The sequence below is a fragment of the Myiozetetes cayanensis genome, unplaced genomic scaffold (genome assembly GCF_022539395.1).
Source record: "Myiozetetes cayanensis isolate MyiCay16 unplaced genomic scaffold, myiCay2020 scf5-8, whole genome shotgun sequence".
In the NCBI taxonomy this organism is placed as follows: Eukaryota; Metazoa; Chordata; class Aves; order Passeriformes; family Tyrannidae; genus Myiozetetes; species Myiozetetes cayanensis.
In genome coordinates, this window is record NW_026087742.1 from 99938936 (window position 1) to 99964679 (window position 25744).

Consider the following 25744-nt stretch of genomic DNA (forward strand, 5'->3'; position numbering starts at 1 on the left):
CTCAGCTAAAATTTTTAAACTGACAGTAATCCCAAAGCCTTCAGGTGCAAGTAGTCATCAGTTTATAAAAACGGTTTACATTACACGTCTGCTCATTTCCGTGAGCTCCTCCTGAGATTAAGGTAATGCATACACACAAGGTGACAAGATCTTGGGAAAACCTTCCAGCTCCAACATTCAGGATGTACCTGAACTTGGTACATTGTGATCACTCACTCTTTTTCGTCCACTTCTGTTTACCAAGGCAAATATTACTCAACCGGAACTCTTTTACATCAGCAGAAGTAGTCTGTGTTGTTACATTGGTTTTGATATATTCATGACTTCTGTCAGAGTACAGTACTCCTGTGGTTCCGTTGCTCACTAGTGATGCAACTTTCTGAGGATCAGCCTTTAGTGCCCCTGCTGTGTTGGAGGGCCATGTATTTCATTCGCTCAACATATGCGTACACAATATCCTGAAACTGCCTACCTATAAAGCACTTACGGGTTAAGGTGCTCCTTAATACGTCAAATAGCCTTCCTGTCGGAAAAGGAAAGCCAGGGAAGACACCACTAGGCTGCAGGGTAACTCTGTGCCAGGAAGGGCTACCAAAACAGGGTGGTGTTACCTGGCTTGGGCACATGGGCACAGAACACACCCTTAATACAAAATCGTCCAAAAAATAAACTATTTTCATAAACTCTGCTGAGTAACCCTCTCTGAAGTAGAGTTGATTCTTACTGAGCCCCTTTTCCCTAAATCAACATGTTTTTTTCAGCATTTATTCCAGTACATAACAGCTCTTATTGCCGCCTACGGACTGTTCCTGCTGTTGAGCCGTGCCACCTTCTGGCTCTCCTGAGAAACACACTATTGGTGATTGCCCTTTGGCCAGTGCTGGTAGTACACATGTACATAGGTCTTTAAAACCTTGGTTACAACAATTCCAAGGCACTTCTTAGTTTGCTTAAATCTTCAGCAACTGAAACCAGGTAAACATGTGGAAATACTCAGTTCTCACAGATGTTAGAACTAGCTTTCAAGTTTGTGTAAAAGTATTTAAAGTGATCTGAAGGTGATAAAAAAATAAGCCTTAAATCTATCTTTGTCTTTAACCTTATGATCATTTGATACCTGACAGATACTTTGATTGCTTGGCAATAATATGAAGAAATTATTTCCTACCTGATATATATATTACAAGTGTATATAAGTTACATTGTTAACTTTACTTGTCTAGGTAAGTGACTACTTAAAAAATACTATGAAACCTCAGTGATCTAAAGACACATTATCAGGATAACAGATCACGCAATTTATATAAATTAAGTCCATACTACTTTCAGAGGGAGCTCAGGTCACAAAAACAGTAAAGTAGTGCTCAAATGACAGTAAAATGGCCTTGCTTCCTGAAATGTCTGTAGGACAGGTCTGGACCTCAGCTGCAGCTTTATGCGACCATGTGCAGGGCTGATGAGATCTTTAAACAAGAAAATAGGCTTTCACCTCTTCCTGCAAGATGTACTGTTTGTACAATGTTAGCAACAATCAAAAACAGGCACAGAATAGTCTAGTTTTGAAAGAGACTTTTAGGGATTATTGAATTCAACCTCTTACTCAAAGCATAGGTCCAGTTGTGGGCAACTGCATCACAACATGAACAAGTAGGATTGCAATTTATCATCCTATGGAATAATATCCCACTTCACATAGAAGTCAGCTGGTACAGCGAAAACAAATGGCTAATCCTAAACCATAGAAAATGAAATGCATGTTTAAACACAATTCAGTGATCATATTTTAAGGGATTTGAGGCTAGATGCCACTAATATCCCTTGTATAAATAATTAATTATTGTGACATGCCCCCCAAAAGTAGTTTGGGTTTTTTATCCTGTATACATAAAGTTCTGTCTCTCAGCAAGTTTTTAATGGCACAGAAAAAAGATTGATGGAATGAGAGAGCTTCAGGGGAAGTGAGGGAAAATAAATTTGCTGTACGGAGAGAAATTAGACTGCCATTTAACATAAAAAATAGTAAGTATAATTGTGCATGTCTTGTAATGTGAGGAAAGATACACAATGCCCTTTTGACTGAAAAACAAGGGCTGAAATGCAGGATAATTTAAAGCACCATTTAAAATTAGGTTCTAAAATTAGAAGACAGAAAAGATTATGATTACTATATTTTCCATGTGTACTGCAGTTGTCTCCTTCACTGGTTTCCATTAAAGCAGAGTCAGGAAACCGTTCCATCCCTTAGCCTAAATATGCCTTGTTAAAATGAATAGCAAAAGGATGCATTATAAATATCGATATTTGAATACTGTGGCTTGATGGAAATGCATTTGAACTTTTTATGTTTACATTTTATCATGTAAAATAGATTGCTTGTCTCATTTCAGATAACTTTTTATGCATTGAGTTAGAATCACCTTAATCATAAATTATAAACATCAAGATAGTGCTTTGCAACTTTTTTAATTAACTAAATTGTATTTCGAGTGCAGTGGATTGGAAAAAGGTCAGTTTATCAAAACATTCAAACCTAAATTTTATGGCTCACCAAGGGGGCTAATAGAATTTGTAAGTAAGTAGAGATGATTGGTTTTGCATGTCTATCCACAACTTGAAAGTTATAGAATCAGTAGCTCTTACCCTCTACCTCTACTTTATTTGGAACTGGAAAGAAAATTTGGATTATTCCAAATTCTGTGTTGCTTCAGTGCTCTGAATGAACAGCTCACTGAGCTGAAATAGTTCACCTGAAATGATGAAAAACACCTCTCTGAACTTGCATGGAAGAACGTCTGTAAAAGGCATTAATGATAAAAGGTATAGTAAGAATAGAAGATATTTCTATGAAATGAAATGGTCTTTGGCCATCTTTAGTACAGGGAATGCCAACACAGCTTGCTGCAGTGTCCTCACACCGGTAGTCCTGCCTGTGGGGCAGGGGTGGAGGGAGATTGTGGGGTCTTTTCCTCAGTGATGCCCACATAGCAGAATGGAAGTATTCTAGTTCTGCAACAGCTTGTCCTGACTGACAACTGCCCTTTGCCTGGTGCCTCTCCTGCGTATTTCTACCCCTACTTCTGCTCAGCCAGTTGCCTAACCCAGGACTCTGTTACTTCCCCACCAGACACCCAAGGGCCTGCCTTTACCCCCACCCAGAGCCCCGCCTGCTGCAGACAGGGACATGTCCTGTAATTACCTCCTCTTCTGTCCCATCTCCCCCACTCTACGCTGCTCCCTGCTGTCCAGACTTCTCCACCAGGTCTGTCACTATCCCTGCTCTATCCCAGCCCACCACATCCAACCCCATCCTCCTGCCTTGGTCCCTCTATGTCCACACACACACCCTCCCCAGACTACCCCTGCTGGCCCATGTTGAGGATATAGAGCCAAGCCACAATGACAAGCACTTCCCAACAAGTTTGTTTACTTCACTGGGGTGGAGGACATGTGCCTGTGTCTTTCGGAGTCAGGAACTCCACCTTGCTAGCATTTTGAGCAGAGTGAAGAACCATGCTTTTGACATGGCTATTTCCACAGCCACCATAAATTAGCCAGATTCTTCTCCAAGCTTCTCCTGTCACAACTGCCCTCCTTTTCCATCTTAGTTTTCCATCTGCTTGCTCTCCTGAAGAAAAAGGTTACCAGGAGGGAAGGAGACAGAGTACCCTGCGTTACAGCCTACAGCCTACCATCAGAAAATGCTTGTCCACCACATCCAAACTACAGAAGGAAACAGAAGCAGCAGCTAGAGAATGCTAGAGACAGTACCTCTAGCCTCCAGGATGTCCTAGCCCCTTTTGCTTGTTCCCAGGAGTTGGACTTGATGATTGTTGTGTGTCCCTTCCAGCTCAGGATATTCTATGATTCTGTGACTCAACTGAACTGTCTCACAACAGCCCTCTTTCTGAAACATGGAAAAGTTTGCAAGCCCTATTTCTAAGATCTGTTGGAGTAACAAACATTTTATTTTTGTCTCTGTGTTACAGAAAGCAAAGAAAATGCAACTGTCCTTAGTACAAGCACAATTTCAAGTGTGGAAAAATAATCAAAGATCCTTAGATCTTTCATGTCTCTTCAAATCGTATGGAACAAATGTTTACAGCTAATTCCACATGACATTTTATTTTCTTCCAGGGAGAAATTAGATTTCACAGTTGAAGGAACTGAGCTACATCCAGTAAAAAAGGAGGTTTGTCATACCTTGCAATTCTCTAGGTAGGCAGAAATTTATACATGGCACAGGTCACTCGCTGCACTTTCTGCCCTGAAGGATCACCCACCCCTTCAGCACAGCCGGGTGGTCAGTGCAAGCACGTACTGACTCAGCAAAGAGAGTCTGCACACAGAGGAAGGGCATCCTGCACAGGGAAAAGGCAGTACAGCACAGGCATATTTTATTCCTGGAGATGTAACCTCATTTAAAAAGGGGAAAAAAAAAAACCATAAATAAAAAGAGTTGAACATTTCATTTGGTAGAATTTCAGCTGTTGTGTTTTCTTTTCCAAAGACGAAAAAAGAAGAGCATTGTGCAGTTGATCTGGCCAGGAAGTAGTTTAGTTTCACTGACAAGACTTTTTTTAGAGATTGAATTTTTTTTTTCTGTCTTGAACTGTAATGAGAAGCCAAAATCTGGATAACATTTTTTTAAACTTGAGCCAGAGCACTACAGTAATGAAGTGTCTTATATATGCTGCAATGTAAGCAGCTGCTCCCTTAAAGGCTGAATACTCAGTATTCTCTTTCAGAGAACCAAAGGATGTAATACTTTTATAGGCTTTTTTTGAGTCTTTTAGGTGTTTCTTTTAACCTGTGTTTTTAACCTTCTATTGCATCCTAGAACTAGGTCATGTGCTTGCCACAGGTGCACTGACAGAGGCAGAAGACATGCTATTAGATCACCTGGTGATCAAGTATGTAATTTACTATGCCAGGGCATATCCAAAGACACTGACTACCTAAATTGAACAGAATATTGTTTTCAGCTAATTACATTAGAGCAAAGGGTATATGTCTTTTCCCATATCAAGAAAATAAAATTTTAACTTTTATATTTAACTCTATTTATAATTATATTTTGTAAATATATTTAATAAAACTTGTAGGCATTTACTAATTATTTCATAACTTGTATTTGATATATTTTATATCCCTGCATTTTTAAGAGTGTTTATTTATTAATAAGTGTTTCAAGGTACAGTTTAAAGAACATAATGTTCTAATATTTAAATGAAATTACATACTGTGATAAATCCTTTTGTCTGTACTCATTTCTTGGCACAACTTTGTCAAATCCCGAGATCGTTTTGTTTAGTGTTTCCCTGAGTAGAAATGGAAGTACTTTGTCTTTTTTCTAAACCCCCTAAGAGTAAGCTGTATTCATTCCATGTGGCTTCAGCTGATCCTCTCTGAGCTCTCAGTGGTCACAGTGTTAGAGCTGATGTGGATTAGACACCTAGTCTCACATGAGCAATGTTATCAGTCCTGCTAGTTCAGGTAATTACTCTGATTAATTCAAGCAGCAGTAGGCTAAGAAATTTTGTGAAGATCATGCAGTGGCAACCCCAGAAAAAGGACCTGCAAACAATGCTTTAAAATAAAGTAGCTGAAATTCTATCTCACTTGTGGGAAGTGAGGAAGAAAGAAGATACCGGATTTGGAGAGAAAACATGGAAAGTTCCTAGGAAGAAAAGACTTCAGTTTAAACTTCCCTCCTGTGATCTACTGTGGACATATTAAGCGTTTTCAAGTTCTTGAATAAATGTTGTATTATACCTGTATTCTGTGATCTTATATTTTATGAAAATTCCCTTAGTTCTACCCTCAATTATAATCCTATTTTTCTGTTGGTTAATTTATGCCATATGGCAGTTTTTTCCTTATGAAGTAATCTCCTCCCATGTTTTTCCTTATAGAGTCATAGCCATCTCCTGATCTTCTTTATATAGCTTTAATCTGCATGTTCCTAACCTGTTACATGCCCAGTTCCAGAAAGTTCTGCTCTCGCCCTATATAAGGTGGGAGCCATTTTAATAAAGCACCTACTTGCCTTACACCCACCTGCTAAGTAGGTTGTCTTTCTCCTTGTCAGACTGCAACAGTCACTTATCCTTTTTCCTGGCCTCCAGTGCTCCAGTGAGTCCCATGAACTTCAGTGGATTGGAGCTAAAGACTGGATATTTCCTAGTGTAAGGGAAAAAAACCCACATAGGCTCTTACAAAACACGGGAGTTCTTACTGCTCTGCTGTGGGAATGACAAGTTTTTTATGTTTTTATATTTTCTATCAAACCTAATATTTTATTTGCAAGGACGGCATAGCCAGATACCTATGGAGAGTATGAGCAAAGCCCTCCCCCCCTTTTCTTCTTCATAGTGTTTCTACAAGATACTTGCTACTTTCTGGGATCAGGTAGAATTCAGTGAATAGATCAAGTGAGTGTGATGAGCCTCGTGCAAATTTTATCTTTCTGCTGGACTCTCAGTAGTGAACAGGAACATGACAAAGCACATTACTTAGCACAGCACTTCCCTTTGGAGCCCCAGAAATACAGAGCAAAGGACATGACCTACTTTCTTCACACTTTAGTAAGATAACCTGAAGCCACATTAAACTTGTAGAGATATGATAGATTTCATCCTTCTTGGCATCTTCTTAGTCTGTGATTACAAAGGCTAAGAAAAAATATTTAGATGTAAATATATGTGTATATATACATCCTGCAGGAACATTTTTAATTTTTAATCTTTTCTACATATACAGTTTCATAAATGTGCATTTGTTTCATCTGAAAGAAAGAAATGAGAAATTTCAGTGCAGGGAACACATTGTCAGCACCAGATATGATTTCCTGGTCTGTAAATAGGAGGGTTTTGGTTTTTTGTTGTCATTCTCTTAGCTGCTGTCATGCTGCAGATGTAATACATTTGTGGATAAAGCAGAAAGATGCATGGCTTTAAAAGGAGTGATCCTTAAGCAAAAAAGTAACAGAATGCCTTGTTTAGAACCACAGTATATCTGTAGCTTAATTTTTATATACTATGATTGTTTCTACCAAGTGAATAAGCTAAATAACCTTGTATGTTTAAACAGTATTCATCTGCCTAAACACATCCTTTATATAAATATATTACCAGAAAATTTTATAGAACATATAGAGGAGAATGACATTATATTCATTCTTACAGTCTCTGTAGTTGGTGTTGTTATGTTAATTAATAGCAGCAAAAAAAGTAATTGTGATGTTATTTTAGGAAAGTATAATGGAGAAAAAAAATTCTCGAAGGACTTCTTTCAAAGAAGTCACAACAGAAATAAAAAATGACCCACATCAAAACCCTGAGATGAGCTGAGTTTGTCAGAACATGGTGCTAATAATGCCAAGGTTGTGGGTTCCAACCCCGTATAGGCCTTTTACTTAAGAGCTGGACTGAATGATCCTTGTGGGTCCCTTCCAATGCAGAACATTCTGTGATTCTGTGCAGTGATGTGGTCATTAAATTACAGGAAAAGGTTGTTTGTTCTGTCAAAAACAAACATTTCTTATGAATATGACAAAGGGGTAAGAAGTAATTTTTTTTTAAGTAAACTGTTTAAGATTGTCCAGTGCCACGCCAGTTTTCTTCTGTGAAACATGATTGGATATTATGTATTAGAACAATATGCATACTTTGTTTTGAGTAGAATTATAAGATATCAAATTCTAGTTTCAGTTCAGGAAAACACTTACTCACAGGCTTATGAGTGTTTATATTCAGAACAAGCCTCACAGTTGTGCTTGCTATTGAGCATCTGTTTGTGTCCTTCCAAAGAGAATTTAAGCAAGTAATTAACATTGACATATGTTTACACACTGTCTTGAATAGGGATGTTTTCCTCGCTGAGGCTTCGCTCTGAACTGATGTAAATAACTGGCGTCAGAAGTTACTTGTATGAGGCATAATTACTTCAGAATCTTATCCCTCAGCTGCACAAGGCAGATGGTTAAACTATCCTTGTTTCCTAAGGAGTGACTGTATATCACAAAAGCGTGGCTTTTCAAAAGATCTCCTGTTGGGAATGCAAATATATGTTTCAGGCAACTTTAATTTTTTTGCTCCTTTTCATACTTTAGAACTCATCCTGTGAGGTACATCCCATTACAAAACTGAAGGGAAGCTCAGTGAGAATAAGCTCCATTACCATAAAAAAATTATGAATGTCACAGCCAGGCTTTTGGTTTGCATTTAAGGTGTTCTCCTCTTAACTCCTCCTTCTTTTCCTCTTAGTCCCCCCTTCTGCCCTGTACTCCTGCAGTTGCAGCAGATGCTTTCTCAGATGTAGGGCTGTGTCCTGTTATTTTTGTAACTGATTTCAAAAGGAATTTGATCCATATATTTGATCCATAGATGCAAGTAGGGCACCAAGGAGGTTTTTGCTACCTTTCTTTCAAAATTTAACAAGCCTGAATGCGTGCCTTATAGAGTTTGAAATATAAAACTGTACAAACTCATCAAACTAAAATACTTTATATTGTGTTAACATTAGTTTACAGTCTGCTGTGTTTTTCTCTTAGAGAAAAGGAAGCAAGAGGGGATCAATTGAGATTGAGAAAATCCAATGTGCTGAGACAGTGAATCTTGAGGAATCAACAACACCTCCTGCAAGACAATCCTTTTCAGGTTAACCATGAAATTTGTTTAATTTATATTTCTTGAGAAATATGTCAGTCATCCTAATGTTACACTTTGTGTTCTTGTCCTAACCTAATGTTGCTGAGTCCTACTGATACTGATTGGTCACAATGATCTTAAAGGTCTTTTCCAGCCTAAGTGATTCTGTGATTCTGTGATATTTACAGCAAATACCAAACCAGTCCCCATTACTGACACTGTGATTTTGCTGGAATATTTTTAATTGACTGTGATAGAATTTAGATCAAGTCTTGTTTCTTTTGCATTCAAAATTTAACCAGATATTTGTTTTAATATTATCTGGAATATATATATGGTTATCTATCACTTATTTTAGAGCATAATTAAGCATGTAAAATTCTTACTTTAATTCTCACTGTCTCATTCTACTTTTCTTTTTTGGCCACAACACCAAGAGCAGGCTCCACACCTTACCACTCAAATATGCCACAGTCAGGAAATCCAAGGCTGTGCTTTATATCAGAATATGCAGCTGCACAAAGCACTATACTTACTCAAGAATTGAATACCATGAGAAAAGTGTAACTTTAAATTTGCTCCATTTCATCTCTTTCAGTTGCCCTTTCAGTTGCAGGCTGCTAGAGTAACAGGGTTGCTGAATAACGCATTAATTCATGACCCTGCAAGAATTGACTTGCCCAAGGGCAACCTCATGACAGGTATGTAGCATTTATCTGCCTGGTTGATCCAAGGCGTCATTCCAATCTTGCTTTCCCTTCTTCCTCACCCTGTGTTGTGTCACTGAATGACACAGTTATGTAAATTAGTGTATTTATGTCAGGAGTGCATAATTCAGTTAAGCAGGGAAAAGTGTATGCTATAGTTTTAGGATGGGAGGCTCAGAAAACAGTATCTCTAAAAGAGCCTTTAGGATCGTGATAGCTGAACATAAATTTCCACTGTGATGCTGTGGCCAAAGGAGCTAATGGCATCCTTGGACATGGAAGCAGGCACGTATTGAGTAAAAGCACTCAACATGTTTTGACACTGCCATGATCACCGGGAGAATATTGTGTCTAGTTCTGGTGGCTATAATTGAAGAAAGATGTTGTAAGCTGAACAGAGGTCAAAGGAGAGACTTGACAGTGACTAATGGATGGGTGGATAACATGTTAAAGAGAAAAGCTCACAGGACTCCATCATTTAAATAAATAAGGAGACAGGAAGCAAATTGATTGGATATGTGCACTTACCAGTGAAAGTAAACATTTAATAACAGAGCTCTTTGGGCTAACAAACAAAAACAATAGCAAAAGCAATTGGAGTTCAGTGCAGATGACTGAAAAGCAATGTACACAAGGGAAATGAAACCCTGACCTAACACAGACACACACACAGAGTCAGCCCAGTACTAAACAAGATCTAAAAAGCAAAGCAGATGTTAGTAATTATTAGGTAGGCATCAAAGGAAGATAGGAAGATAGTAAAACAAACTGACTATTCATATGGGGTAGTTAAGCTGTAGGACTCCTTACTGAAAGATATTATAGATGCTAGTTATTTTTTAAAAAGGCAACTAAATGAATTCACAGAACAAATATACCTCTCAAAGGGAATTAGGTATAACTGCATCACCTTTGGATTAGGATTCTCTGATACTGTACAGCTGCCCTGAGCATATACTTTGTCTCAGTATTTGTTAGTGGATGCTGTCAGAGACAGGCTCCTGCACTTGGTGAGCATTTGTCTGGCCTTGTGTAACACAAGCCAGAAGCTAGAGGATGAATGTGGAAAAACTGAAGTGGAAAGAAAGAGTTTACATGTAGACTATAAGGTCTTTCGTACATAGATGATGGGAATATCCAGAAATATTTGATGCCATCCTTTGTTTCTGCAGCTTTTCTTTAGGACACTTTGGTTAAGAAAGTATTATTTTTATTTATACTTACACCTTTCCACGTATGTGCTAAACTTCTTTTAACACCATAGCTGCTATACAATGTAGCTTACAGTATAACTGGGGGAAATAATACACCAAATTCTATCTGCAGTATTTGATCCAAAAGTTAGCGACATTTTTACCTACAAAATAAACCAGATGGAATTATTTTTGTCTTTATTCTTAATATCTCTAGTTAAATTCCAGTCTTTTGTTGTAAGACCATTCTAGTGATTATGTCCCATAAACTGGATGGGTGGGAACAATAGAAATTCAGCACAGGAGAATATATAGATAAGTGTAAAACAATACAGTTTTAGAAGCTAAATCTTATATTAATATATTTTCTCTAAACAACTTTGTTTCTTTTGCATAATTTATTATAACGTGCTTTTCTGAAGTATTTCCTGTAGAATTTAGTTGCAATTATTTCAGGATTTTAGGTTTTATCTGTAAAGACTGAGACAGGAAAATTTGTACAACAGTATCCTCCCAGATGCAACTTTTTCAGAAGGGAATTCTCTCATACCTGTGTACATACTTGACAGTGAAATGCTGTGTTTGGTAGAGGGCACAGCAGTTTATGAGTGTTTGCGCTTCAGCCTCTTGAGGCTTGATTTTTTTAAAGCTTCGTCTTAGTCATTTGCAGTCAAAAACTAAAAAGTATGAACCCAAAATTAAAAATTAATCCAAAAATATAGATGCGAACAATTGGGAACCTAATTTAGAATTGTGAGACTTCCTGTATCAGGCATTTGCTTTTGAAAATCGAAGTTAATTATACAGGCTTATTTACTACTACCACAGATTTCATCAGTATGGAACACTTAATAATGTACAGAATTGTCAACTGATTTGTAACACTAATTTGAATACCTTCACGTAGCTTCAAAACCACTTGTCACAGCAGCAAAAAGGCCATGAAACCCCCAGTCAGTTGCAAGGGCGAAGAAAATAGCTCCTTACAGTCATGGATGGTTTAGCCAAGAGAAGAACTAAAAAGAGAATTTTTTTATATTGAACTCTTTGTTTATGTCAGAAAACAACATGCATGATAATGTGCTGTATCTACTCTAAATTTGTTCCTGATGTTGCTAACAGAGATGTGTAGAGCACAGGAAGACTGGCTCTGTAGGGATGGATCCAAACAGCCTCGAACCAGTGACCACTGGGTAACTGAAAGAAGTATTTCTTAATAATTTTTGATTCAGAGACTAAAAGTGCCAATGAAAAAAACTTCAACAAAGTTGAAGCTGGCTGAACATAAGCCAGCAGTGTGTCCAGGTGGCCAGAAGGCCAATGGCATCCCAGCCTGTATCAGCGATAGTGTGGCCAGCAGGAGCAGGGAGTGTCTGTCCCCCTGTACTGGGCACGGGTGAGACTGTACCTTGATTCCTGTGTCCTGTTCTGAGCCTCTCAATGCAAAAAGGACATTGAAGTGCTGGAGCATATCCAGAGAAGGGCAATGGAGCTGGTAAAGGGTCTGGAGCACAAATCTTATGAGGAGCAGCTGAGGGATCTGGAATTGTTTAGCCTGGAGAAAAGGAGGCTCAGGGGAAACTTCGTCACTCTCTACAACTACTTGAAAGGAGCTTGTAGCCAGGTGGGGGTCAGTCTCTTCTCCCAGGTAACAAGTGACACAATGAGAAGAACTTATCTCGAGTTGTACATGGAGAGGTATTGAGATGGATGTTAGGAAAATTTTCTTCATGGAAAGGTTTGTCAAGCTGTAGAACAAGATGCCCAGGGAAGTGATGGAGTCACCATCCCTGGAGGTCTTTAAAAGGCATGTAGATTTGGTGCTTAGGAACATGGTGTAATGGTGTACTTGGCAGTGCTGGGTTAATGGTTGGATTTGATGATCTCAGAGGTCTTTTCCAACCTAAAAGGTTCCATGATTCTAAATAAACTGGGAAAATCACAGAGCTAAATGCAACTGCAAATTTCCATGGATTATTTCTACATGAATGTAAACAATGTTGATGTAAACAAAGTAAAGAATGTTTGTAAAGATATTGAGATGGTGATTAAATTAAAATAAGGTTGGAAAATGCAGAGCTAAAGCATGTTGATACCTTGGGCAGGTTAAATGTCAGCTGTTATGGTGCTGTTGCTGCCACTGTACAGATCTGCAAACAAGATAGCCTCAAGAGGTAAAGCATTACTTAAATTCCTGCTTTTTTTCTTTCATTCTTCCTTTCTTCTGGATGGGATTCTGTGTTGTACAACTGGGTCTGTGAAACCACTGCCTCCAGTCCTTCCAACTCTTGTAGGTGAAAATGTTTTTGTATCTGGCTACAGGGAAAGAGCCAGCATCCAGGTGATAGGGAGGGCTGTGGGATGAGATGGAGAATTTCAAACAGCTGCTCACTGGAAGCTGGTGTCGACCTCTAATCTACTGTAAAGCTTCAGCATCCTTGTGCCCACCAGTGTCTCAGAGGAAGGGCTCATCTCCCTGCTCCCTGTGGCGAACACGGAAAGTCTCAGCCACGTTCAGTTCACTTTAACATGCTGATGGCAGTGCTGGCTACAGTCATTGTAGAAACACCTATAAAGTAAAAGGCTAATGTCCAGTGGGATAAGGTAATACCATCAAAATTAGCTCTCTAGTGTGTAGGAGGTCCCCATTCCTAGAGATCCTAGATTTCCCTCCGCCACCCTCCTCAGTGAAAACAGTGCTTGGGAAAACATTGTAACTGAAAGTATGAACAGATACACCTGCTCTGCCTGGCTGAGAAATGGTGATGAACTGCATTTTTCACGGGCAAATCCCAAGTTACACTGCTCTGGGGTTGGGTCAAGAGTACAGATGCCTATTTAGGAATGTCTGTTTAGCCCACCTTCCCAGAGGCAGCCTCTAAGTTAGTGAATTGGGAAGTGCTTCTGAGGTCTTTATGTGCTCTTGCTTATATCTTGACTTTATATCAGACAGAAACCCAAGAATGTGGTGTCCCACCAGCACCCACTGGGCCTTACTGTCCATCTGAGAAAGGCAGGCTTTCACAGACCTAAAGAGACAAACAGGACACCAGGATGACAAAAAGTACTAACTGTGCTCAATTCAACCTGAGTCCTCTAGCACAGCAGTTGCTTGATAAAGAAGGTCAAGAGTTGTCAGGGTTAAGAACAAAAGTAAACTGGAAGGTCTGCTTCTATGTTTATTTCCTCATCTATCTCCTCCTGGACAAATGCAACATCTGACCTTAGTTTTACTACCCAACTTAATTATTGACATTTGTAGGTGGGAAGGAGGTAGCAACAACAATGACAAGAGAAGACACTAAAGTGGCATAAGTTTTTATGATATTTTTATCTCTTAAAGAAAGGACTAGCAGTACGGTCTGACCGTGTATGCACACATTGTTACGCAGCCTCTAACAAGTTAAGCCAAATTGTGAGATTTTTAAATCCGTATTTCCTGCTTTATTTTAATTTGTCTTCTGTTCTGTATCTTTAGATCTGGCTCTGTTTCCTAGTTTCTCTCTGTTAATCAGAAAGTAACTTAAAGAAAAAAAAGAAAGAAAAGCTAGAATTTTATTTATGCAGTTAATATGAACAGCCATGGCTTTAAGAAACACATAGGTTGACAGGAGACAAGATACAAATCACAAGAGAAGATACAAATCACAAGAGCTATACAATGGAGCTTTAAGAAAACATAATAAAAAAGCCTTGGAAAAAAGCTAGGAGCAAAGAGGATTTTGACTTTTTTTTTTTTTTTTCTGATGTTGAGATTTGAAAGCAATAGCATTGTGAACATGCAGGAGCATAACTTGTTTTGAATATCCTGGTCTGTTATGCCTGGGTTCCATCAGGAGATGCTTTGTCTATATGGAGAGATCATCAGTCATGCAAATCTGCTGCTGAACATTCTGAGGTTCTGCTAAGCCTTTGTGATTTCTTTTTGTTATCTGGTTCAGTTTAGAGAAGATATTTTGAAAGGGAAACTTAAAAAGCAGGGACACGACAGTTTTCCGATAGGTACTTCTAAAACAGGTTCTGTAAATGAAGATAAAATAATTACCACATCTGCGTAGAACAACTTGACTTCATTTTCCCAAGCCATTTGATATAATCAGGTTAAAAAGGCCAATACTGACTTCTCATGGTGAGCAACAGTCTATATTTAGTCACAGAATTGCTTCTATAAGCTCTCAGCACATTTTTACTTTGTCCTTTCATGTATTTTGTTTGATCATCAGAGGTATCACTGTGCCCCCAGCCTTCCTTCTGCCTACCTCAGTTCATGTCACTCACCTCTCCAGCCTCTGCAAGGCTTTCTCCCTTCTTTCTTTCCAGCTGACCTAAGGTGTTACTTTTGCATGAGGCATTACTTTTGCACACTCATGTCCTGCACCTTTGATACCTCTATTTCTTTCATCAGTTCACCATTATAGCTCTAGTCTCCCACAGAGGAGCTGTTTCCTGAAGCACGGTGCCATTACAAGGAATACTGGGCACAAAAGGTCACTCCATGGGAAGCAGAGGGCACTTCCTCTTGGCTTTGATAACAGAAGGAAGCAGGAGCTTTCTGCCTAAGAAATACTTTCACCTCAGCTGGTGCCTGACATCCACCATCTTTTCAATGGAAAATGGTTCATGTAGGTCAGAACAACACTGCAGTAGATCAGATGGAAGTTCACTGAGTGCACACACATATTGTCTCATTATTATGTATTGGACAAGCTTTATAGGAGCTAAAGTGATTTAGCACATGCTTCCAGCCATATGATAGGGGTGCAGTTTTGCAGATAATAACTGTTCCTCATATGCACATCACAGCTGAATCTCAGACCATCCCCTATGGCTCTCCTTAGGTGATAGTGGCACAGTCATCAATACAAAACCCACAATAATACCACTGCCAGCATAAAGGAAATAATAAACCCCACTCAGTTACTCTTTGGAAGTGTTCTGGGGCTTTCAGCCAGTTTTGGACGTGGAAAGCTGTATAAATGGATGCAAATCAGGATATTAATCTCTACCAGATTACAGTTGAAGTCTGTCTAGAATATTGCAACAGTCAAATATTCATCCAGCAGTGAAACACAAACATGATGTGCTCATCTTGAACTGGTTCCTTTCCTTGGCAGGTTGGACAGAGCAAAATTATTTTCCATGATAATAATTCTTTATACCATTTACTTTGGCCAATGTTTTGCAGTTTCTTCTGTTCATCCAAAAAGATGAAACCTCCATCAGAGGATAATACTCTGATCACTTAAAAAAAAAAAAAAAACACAACAAAACAACCCCCTCCACCAAAAAGAAGAAAAGGGGAAAAAAAAACAAAAGACAGGAAATGAAGGAGCAATTTAATCTCCAGGTATTACCAAGACCAAATGTCACAGGTACACACCATCTCATAAACTTGATTACTGCATATGTTTGCTCTAGCATCACTAGATGCTCTAAAGAGACAACAGTTTAATCTCTGTACTATATTTTTTGCCCATCTTTCTGAAGTCTGCAGGCAACTGTAGTTCTGTCATTCCACAAAGCAAATGAATAGTCTAAAACTTGAATGCTGCCTAACTCAGGCCATCAAACTATAAGCTTCTCTCCAGCAAAGTCAGATACAGCCAGCAGAAACCACCAAAAAGTATAACAGACCTCCTTCTCATCAAATGAAGAGGACTCTTCTGTGACTGATACCTCTTTAAAGAATGGAGCTCAGATTGACAGGTTTTGTGTATGCAGAAGAGATCATGTATGTCTTCTGGCTCAGTGGACTCAATAAGGTGGTTCTGTGTTTTCTTCTTGTTTAAATTAAGGAATACCAATAAATAGAAAACAAGTAAACATACAATGCCATGGTCATTTGGACTTGATTCAAAGGAATCGCAGCCTACTTCAGGACCCTTCGCATTATTTACTGAATTTAATTCAGTGGTTTTCAGTAATACGTAAATAAATAGGTGGCATTTGCAGCCTTTTCTTATAAGTCATTTTTATTTTTCCTCATCCTTAGCTGTCAGTGTTTCAAGTGTAGTTTTCTCTGCTCTTAATTAAAGAACTGTGATGTCCAGGTTTTCTCAGTTATGACATTCCTCTGATTTCTAAACACATTTCAGTGCCTTAATTTAGATACTCTTCTGTCCATGATTTGGTTGTTGTCACCTAACTTTAATGCCAGGCTTCCCATCCAAGTAATTTGGGCAGACATCCTCAACAACCCATGATGAGAGGTAGGCACTCCTGCAGGATGACATACTTCATGTGAAGGAAGACAAGAGTCAGAACCTGGTTAGATGAATCCCATAGTTACATACCTACACATGTTCAGCTCTGCACAGGGGAAGTGAGGCAACAAGGAGTGAGATTACATATATCCAACATGCTTAGCTGAGAAACATCAAAAAACTGTGTTAGGAAAAGGGAATAATTTAGAATTAGCATAGCTTTTTGCTTTCAGTGATTAGTAGTAAGAGTTGGCTAATGCTTGTTGTGCTTACGGTAACATTACTGTGGATCAAAAGCCATTAAAAAGAACCCTGAAGTTATTTTTCAAATACTGTCATGGGGTCTTTTGATACAATAAGACATCATTGCACTTAGTTACAGTAAAGCACAACTTGGTCTAGTGGTGTCCAAAGCACAGGAATTGCAACTGTTCATTAAGTAGTATCAGCTTCAGAGAGGTGTCAGGATTTTGATACAAGTCAGGTCTATCATGTAATTCTGGTAATGAGAGCTTCCTATTACAGCAGTGTCAGCCTCCATTCAGAGTTAATTGCTACTGGTGTCATTATGACAGAACTTGGCTCTGTTCCCACCTGTCTCTCAAATGTGGACAACAGTGTCTAGGCCCTCCTTCTAAATGGATGAGGAAAAAGCTGCTTGTCTGTGCCTTGAACTTCTGAGCTTGGATTAATTTGCCTAATATTATTATAAATGTTCAAAAGATAACTGATCATATACATGCCATGGGTTATTTCTTACCGTAGCCTGTGCTAGATCTCCTTATCATTTATTTCCTCTGTCTTCAAAAATGGAAGTGTGGAAGCGTGCCCCGGAGACTATCACCAGAGAAATCAGTCCTGAATGTTGCTGTGGCCCAAGGCAACTACAAACCTGAAGGTAATTCAGCTATCCAGCTTGTCAGAAGCAATAAGTACTGTGTATCACAAGAAAAATATTCTGACTGGTGGAAAATAATGGATTGGGAAGGCTAAGTATGCCCTGTAGAATTCTTTTGTTCCATGACCATGGTCTTCCACATATCTCATCTTTAAAGACAAGACTGCAGGCAGTCCTGCCATCTTTCAGGATATATGTTAGAATTACCTCGGTAACTTTTAAACATTACTCTAGAAGCCTTGTTGCCTACTGTACAACTCCATTTTCATTACCATCCTTGGCTAGCAGGTTGAATAAAATTTACATCAGTCACTGCCTAGTATAATAGCTAAGATAGTATTCAATGGCCTTAATTTTTGTATGTGCCTAAAGAAGAGCTTGTGTATACAGAAGTTATCAAATTTTTTTCCAGTATTTAGTTTAATTGATAAAAAGATACAGTCTCTCCTAACAAATGTTGTCTCTGGTATATGCACAAACCTTCTTTAGACCACCACCATCACAACTGAAATTGCAGTGACACCGTGGGAGACCAGTGTGAAGTGCTGCAGTGTGAATCCCTTATCACTTCAGTCTCTCCTCAGCTTTAGTAATACTTTTCCACAAAGACAGGGCACCCCCATCCTGCATAGGGTTTAACTATTCTTTTTGAGTTTCACAAGTGGAGAAATCTTCTTAAGCAACTGAAGATATTTTTCATTAATATCCATCTGGATAACCTCTTCCCAAGTTATTAAAGGAGAAATGGCTTTAGGAATTACTGGAGGTGAAGGCAGTGCAACAAACAGGAGTTGTCTGGAAGAGGTAAGATTCCTCGTCTGTCTCATGACGGATACTAGATGAGTTTGATTTTATGTACTTGATATATGGAATGTGGGAGGGAAGAATTTTTGAGATAGGGGATGTCCAAATTACTTTGGAACAGACTGAAATTACTTATCTACTGTTACAACTGTAAGAAAACCAACAAATAAAGCAACCTTAACTTGACATAAAATGTCTGCAATTTATAACTAAGATCACATATTGTTCTGGATGAAGAAAGCAGCACACAACCCCAGCAACTTGAAGAAAATAGTGAGTTGGTAAGCTGAGATATAGACCTGAATACCCTCACTTATGATTATGTAAAAACATACAATACAGGCAGCTCTGCTTAGAGAGCCTGAGTAGAGGGCTCTATCATGAATGAAGAAGCAGAGGGAGATCCAGAAAAAGGGGAGACATTTACAGATTTTTCCCTTTGGGTTGAGAAACTGAGACTTTTGCAGTATTAATTATGTCAGGACAAGCTACATGTATGTCTTAACAAAAACTTTAAATTCTGCTTGAAAACAGAACAAAGGTCTTGCTTTCTTGAAGGTAATAGGAACAAACATCAGGAGCCACATTATACCCGTTTTAATGCACTCTGTTTTCTTCTTGTGCTACTGAGATCTATGTTAAAGAAACTCTTCTTTTCTGTGTACGTCCATACTCAAATACACAATTTATTTCTCCCATTTATTTTTCTGATGGGCACAACATACAGCCCACCACCTTACAACTACAGATGTCTGTTGGTCCCCATAACTGAATCCATCGTACCATGCTGCCAGCTGCTGTAAGTGGTAGCTCAGCTGTCCATGCTCACTTAGCTTAGCTTCTCAGTTTCATCTGACATTGTGTCAGGAAGAGTACTGAGCTTGCCTGTTGACTCTCTGTGTTTGATCTTGGACAGTTTGCTGGCACCCATTAGTCTCTGCCATCCTTCATCACAGTGACTGAGATGGCATGTAATGATATTGTTGAACAGCTGCTCCAACCTTCCATACCATGAAACCAGCCACGGAGGAAGAAACCATTTCGATGACTAGCAGAAAAATTTCTCCACTGAAGTGTAATTTTCTAAAACAAATTGCGTCTGTGTTTTTCTGCGTGGTAAGTAAAAGCAAGAATGTTTTAACCATGAGCATTTCTGTCAGTGGCATTCTGAAAAGTGACTCTCTGTTTAATCCCTTTTCCTTTTTTAAGTGACCAGATTTAAGATGCAGTCACGTACAATAGCTAAACTGTGAGCTATTTATTTTGTGGGAATAGAGGATTTGTATCGAGCACTTACTTGAGAAAGCTGTCTCTGAATGATGATAAGCCCAGGTTAATCAGTATGCAGCCATACACTGCTTAAATGTTTTCCACACAAGTCTAGCAAAGATTAGGCAGTTTTACTGGATTATTTTTCAATAACATTCAGAGTACTAAGCGTGAGGTTTCCTGAAATGTATAAAATCAGATACAATTTGTCTTCTTGTCTCATCCATTCATGTGAAAAACATACTGGTTTCATTTAAATAAAGTCTACGGTTTTGTCACTGACTTCTGTGATGCTGGTATTTCAATTTTTGTACTCTTATTTCAGCATTAAATCACCCTTCCTAGCACTCCTGGGCCTTTGTGTGTATGTGAGTAGTCTGATACAGGATAAAGTGAGTCCAGCTCTGTCAAAGTGAGACATCAGATCCATATTTCCCCTTTTAGTAAGATGACATGACACTGTAAGCATTAAATGCACGCCAAGGTATTTGAATGAAAAATTCACAGAAACATAACATATTGTCTCATAATAAACCATACTGGACAAGATTCAGAGATTTCCTTGAAAAATCTCTACTTTTATAGTATCCTGTGAAAGGAACCATAAATAAGAATCATCAGTATTTCTGTACAAGAGGTTATTTTGAAGGCTTCTTTTTCTGCCATATGGACTCCTGTTGTCTGTCATGCTAAGAACATTTATTTGTAAAGTCTAGGGTTGTGCGGTTTTGGAAAGCTTCCATGTACATTTTGAAAAGGTAGATGCAATCTCTGCATAAGGTCACTAAAGGCATACGTACTTTTATTGCCTGTTACAGCATGCACAGAGAATATGGGACTTTCTAATGCATTGCACAGTGCAGGAGAAAGATTGTTTAAGTGTTTACCAAGTGATAAAAAAATCCAGACAATTACATATGTCTCAAATTTTTTAAATATTCTTCTTAGACTACATCATAACTACTCAAAAAAAATGCATGTAGCATGACTTTTAGCCCAAGGAAGGAATTTTTCATAGAATCATCACATCTTATAATGGTTTGTTTGGTAAAGGACCTTAAAGATCATCTAGTCCCTGTCATGGGCAGGGACATTTTTCATTAGATCAAGTTGCTCAAAGCCCCATCTAACACGACTTCGAACACTTCCAGGGATGGGGGATCCGCAACTCCTCTGGGCAACCTATTCTCACCAACCTCACCATGAAAAATATCTTCCTTGTGTCCAGTCAAATCTACTACCTTTCAGTTTAAAACCATTACTCCTTGTCCTGTTACAATAGGCCTTGTACAAAGTCTGTCTCTGTCTGTTTTATAAGCCCCTTAAGTATTGAAAGGCCACTGGATTTTCACAATTTTATCATATTGTTTTGTCTTTGCAGGGAAAACTCCAGTGTCAGCAAAGAGACACTGGCAGAAGAGCAGAGTATTGCTAAGCCTAAGTGAGTGTGTAGAATGGGTCTTCTTGAGAACCAAAAGATTCTTTGGGCAGAGATTGCCTTTCCACTCTACATGTCCACTGTACCTACAGCAATAGTATCCTACATGTGGCTGTCATAATACTTACAATAAATATAGGGTTTTTTCATCAGCAGTATCACTTCCCACAGACTTCTGAAGGTATGAATATATTTACTTTCAGAGGAAAAAAAGTCATTTAGACAAATCATTCTCTTGTATGCTAAAGTTACGCTTCATAAAAGGAACTGCTATTGAAAAGACTACACTGGTACTCCCTGAACTGATCTGACAGAGCATGTTTGGCTTGTTTCATCCACTGGGGACTCTCAGTTTACTTAAATATTATGAAACCAGAAGGTTCATATTTAGAGGAGAATTATGTACCTCTCAGCTTTTAGGCAGACAACTACATCATGGTCTGTGGGAGACAGAGCAAACTACTTCTGATAGAGCTCCTGGCAGAACTTTAGGGCAGTGGGATCCTCCTCTAAGGATTTGCTGTCAAAAGTCAGTGTTACAGAGTGGACACAGCTATTTTGGGGCAACGAGAGCCACTGGATGAGAAAAAGCAGGTGGGGACTAGTGCTGTCCCTGTTATCTCATGGCCTATAATCACGCATACAGGACGTGAGCCTACCCTCTGACATTAAAAAGCAGTTTTTACAATGCTGGTATTTTTCATATGTCTGCTGCACCTTATTCAGAAACCAGCCTGTGAACAACAAGCCAATATTTCTCTTTATAGTTGATATGCTGATATCTCCTGTACTCAGTCTGAGCAGCTGCTCTGTCTGAAGGTCCTACACATCCTTTATTGTTTGTATATGAACAACCATGGAAATGTTTCTGTGTCTGTTGTCTTTGCTATACAGTGTAGCTAGAGGATACTGATGCTCTTCAAATAGCTGTAGTATTATAAAGTGCTAGAAATCCTTGTGCTAACTTGGTATGGATAAACAGATTTCAAGAAATGCCTCTTCTACATAAATGAACAAATGACTCACCCCTAAAATAGACTTGGAACAAAGCCACACTGAGGGCATTTCCCCTCAAAGCTCTGTTTTTCACTTAGTCCTATGTTGTTTGCTCCAGCGTGGCTTTTTCTGCAGGTCAGCTCTGTGATGATTTTACAGCTCACCCAGACAAGAACACAACCGTGAGCAAACTCAGTGCTGTGCTCGCTGAGTGTTGACTGGATGCAGCTGACTAGGAACCAGGATGGACAGCACCATGGTCAGGTGTACAGGTAGATAACTGCAGTTCATATACTTTTCTGGAGGAGACACAGCCTCCCTCCCCTGTTTTTTCCTCTTGGATGCGCTGTGTAAATATTTTCCTCTTGTGGCTTGCTACTTTCTCAAACTCAGTGTTATTGGTACCCAGCCAGTAACAACTTTGATGGAACATGATCATTTGGGAGCCTTGACTCAGTGTCCTTTCCCTTAGACCTGCACCATAGGTTCAGGAATGAAACTCAGGTGTGGCTGAACACTGGAGAAAGGCAGTTGTGTTTCAGTCCCCAAAGGTGCTGGATAACACTGACTCCAGTTAACTTAGGGAAAGTGAAATTTACTTCAAACTTCACAGCAGTGAACTTCTAGATGTCTTCTTTTTCTCCCTGCAATATAGAGGTGTAGCTGTTTAATGAACTCTGAAAGTCAGAATTTCCAGCCCAGTATGGTAATCATTAACAGAAGTAAAAGAGGAGAGTAAAAGTTAGGACTGGAATACCACATAAGGACTAAAAATAGTGCAAATATAATAGAGTGCAATGAAAATCTTTTTATTTGCTCAGTAATGTAGAAATGCTTTGGCAATAAAAACTATGTCAGTCTAATTCTTCATGTAAAGGAACTGAGTGTGGTGGGTAGAACTCTTTTTCAGACAGGATATGTGTGTGTCAGTGTTAGGGTCTTATAACACGTAGAGCCTCTGGAAGGGATATGAGGAAGGAGATGGGGTGAACAACTCTCAATCTCCCCAGTTATAAATCTGTATCTGCTCACCCAAAAAAAATTGCAGATGACTTGCTTCATGTATGGGCTGGAGTAGAACTCACCTAATTTTAAATATTTATAGTGGGATATCACAACCTGTTACCTAGACCCTCTTTTTATTGGAAAGAAATATTTCTCAGGCATTATTCATCTTGTTCTAATGAAGTCCTTAAAGGAGTTCAGGTGAGTCATGTCTCCTTTCTGGACATTACAGTGTAAAAGGCTAAACTTCACTGAAATTAATGCCAACCTTGTTGTTTCTTGTAAATTATTTATTTATTTATATTATTTATTTATTTAACTGGGGAAAAGAAGGTGATTTTATGGTTTGAACTTTAGCCAAATGTGTTGCGAAGCAGGAGTTTGTATTGCATCTGTATTCAGCAAGGTTCCTGGGTGAATATCCCAAGAAAGTGTAACATTTCTATGCACATGAGCATGCTATGGACATGCTGCTTGCTGTGACAGGTCAACAACAATCTCTACACTGTGTTAAAAGTGAACCTTGGGCACATTCACATCATGATTGTTCTTTGAATTCATAGGTGACTGTGGCTCCCTGAATGGGGGAACAGAGGTCCAGAATTTTGTCATCTGAATAATGCTGCGTAATAGGCACATAATCCAGGGGAACAGCAGAGTCTCAAGTGTGAGAGAGAAGGAAAAGAATGGAAATGGGAATAGGAGTGGGAATGGGAAGGAGTAGGGGAAAGGAAGGTGTTCAAAACTGGATGTAGAACCATTGCAGGGGCAGAATATGAAAGTCTTTTGTTTAAGAGGGAGGCAAGCTGGGAGACAAGTCCTAACCATCACACTACATTAAAATGTATCACTGAATAGGTTGAGTGTACTCAACTCCAATGGGTTGAGCCTGTACTGCATAGCCAGCAGGGGTTAAGGAGGGAAAAGCAGGCTGAGGCAAATGTAACAATTTTCCTGGAGACATCTACTACATATTTTGTCATTTGGCCAGTTAAGTGTTGCATCTTATGCCAACTAATCTATTAATACTTGGGTTGGAAGGCACTTTGCAAGGTCTTAACATATACTGCTTGTTGTGATGTTTTTAATAAATAAAAAAAGAAACAATCAAATATTACATGTGTATAAACCCCTGAGCACCAGTATTACCTTGCTGAAAATTACTGCTTTGAATCAATTCCCAAACTTATACACTACCATCAGCACAATTTCACTGGCTATCCTATATACTCTTTCTACTTGATTGGTTTTGGCTTAGGCATCTGGCCTTCTCAGCATTATGGTGAATCTCTTCCAATACTGAGCACTCCAAATATTGAGCTATTCTTTTTGAGAGTTAGGGTGTAACTTGATCTGACTTATTCACAATCAATATAGTTGCTTACCTTTGCTGTGCAGTGGGGTTTTGGTATTGTACTACCTCTCATTGAAATACCTCTGCTGAACCAATCCTTAAGCACAGAAAATTTTCAGTCTGGTGTCATGATGCAGCAGCTGCTGAATATTGAATATTGACTATCTGTCGTTACCTGGATGGTTGTAATATGGTAGGGAGAGAGAGGTATTTGTTTCCCTGTATTTTCTTTTATTTCAGAAGAGCCATGTATATACTGTGACCTTTAACAGTTTTTCTTTATAAATATGTGGCAAGGTTCTGGCATGCAGTGTCTACAAAAGTAAATAAAGTCGCAGCCACAGCTTCATCAGGAAATGATATGAAGATAACTTTCCTTTTTGAAACTGATGCCTTGGCCACCAAGAAAAGAATAACCAGAGAATAATGACCCCCACTGCTTTCAGTCTTGCCCAGCTCTTTTAAATACATTTATCTGCCAGTTTGCGAGCAAGAATTTCAAGTTGCTTTTGATTAGGAGATCACTCCTTTCATGGACCTGTATCTAAAGTTTATGCAAAACTCACCTTTCAAGAATGCTGCCATTCTTTGGGGAAATAAGCTGTTATTTTATTGGCCTATTAAGAGTGAATCTAGCCAAATTTCTGGCTCATTATGCTTCAGAGTCAGTAGCAATATTTTGCCTTCTAACTCTAGATAAAAATATGTTGGAAGATTTTTGACTATTTATGTTACAGACTTGTTTCAAATGGAAGTTAGTTGCATTTTAACTGTCTTGTTGATGTTTTCAAAGAATTGCCTTTATTTGTAAACACAGTTGTTAAATCCATACCTCACCAATTTTCACAGCTCAATCCAGAAATCAGGATTATCAGACAACTTAAGTAGCAGAATTCAAGTTCTAAATAGAAAGTCAGCTTCCTGAAAACATGTGAAACCATGGGAAAACAGAAATAAAACTGGAGCTTGATTTCAGTTTGAAAACTGTAAATGCAAACAGTATCACATAAGTTAATGAGCATGCATGCAGAGAATACAGCCTTAGATAAATGTTCTCAAGTGATCATTTACAGAACTAGGTTTCTATTGAACTTTTCATAAATCAAGCTGTTACAGTCCCCTTTTCATTGCTCCACTCTGTTTCTAGTGCATTGCAAATAATCCAATCAATATTTTCCACTTTTTGATGCCTTGGTAAATTCTGAGACAACTGAAAAGGGCCCAGAGTA

At 38.7% G+C, this 25744-nt stretch overlaps 1 protein-coding gene across 1 annotated transcript in view; it reads left to right on the forward strand.

Annotated features, from left to right (window-relative positions):
* Nucleotides 1–25744, forward strand: part of BMX (BMX non-receptor tyrosine kinase) — a 56206-nt gene that overhangs the window by 25957 nt on the left and 4505 nt on the right. The window contains 11 exon segments of the mRNA XM_050332177.1: nt 4838–4910; nt 7266–7324; nt 7491–7558; nt 8552–8646; nt 8648–8681; nt 11781–11944; nt 12697–12850; nt 17568–17738; nt 19721–19785; nt 21104–21163; nt 24292–24496. Of these exon segments, the coding sequence (XP_050188134.1) occupies nt 4838–4910; nt 7266–7324; nt 7491–7558; nt 8552–8646; nt 8648–8681; nt 11781–11944; nt 12697–12850; nt 17568–17738; nt 19721–19785; nt 21104–21163; nt 24292–24496 (1148 nt within the window).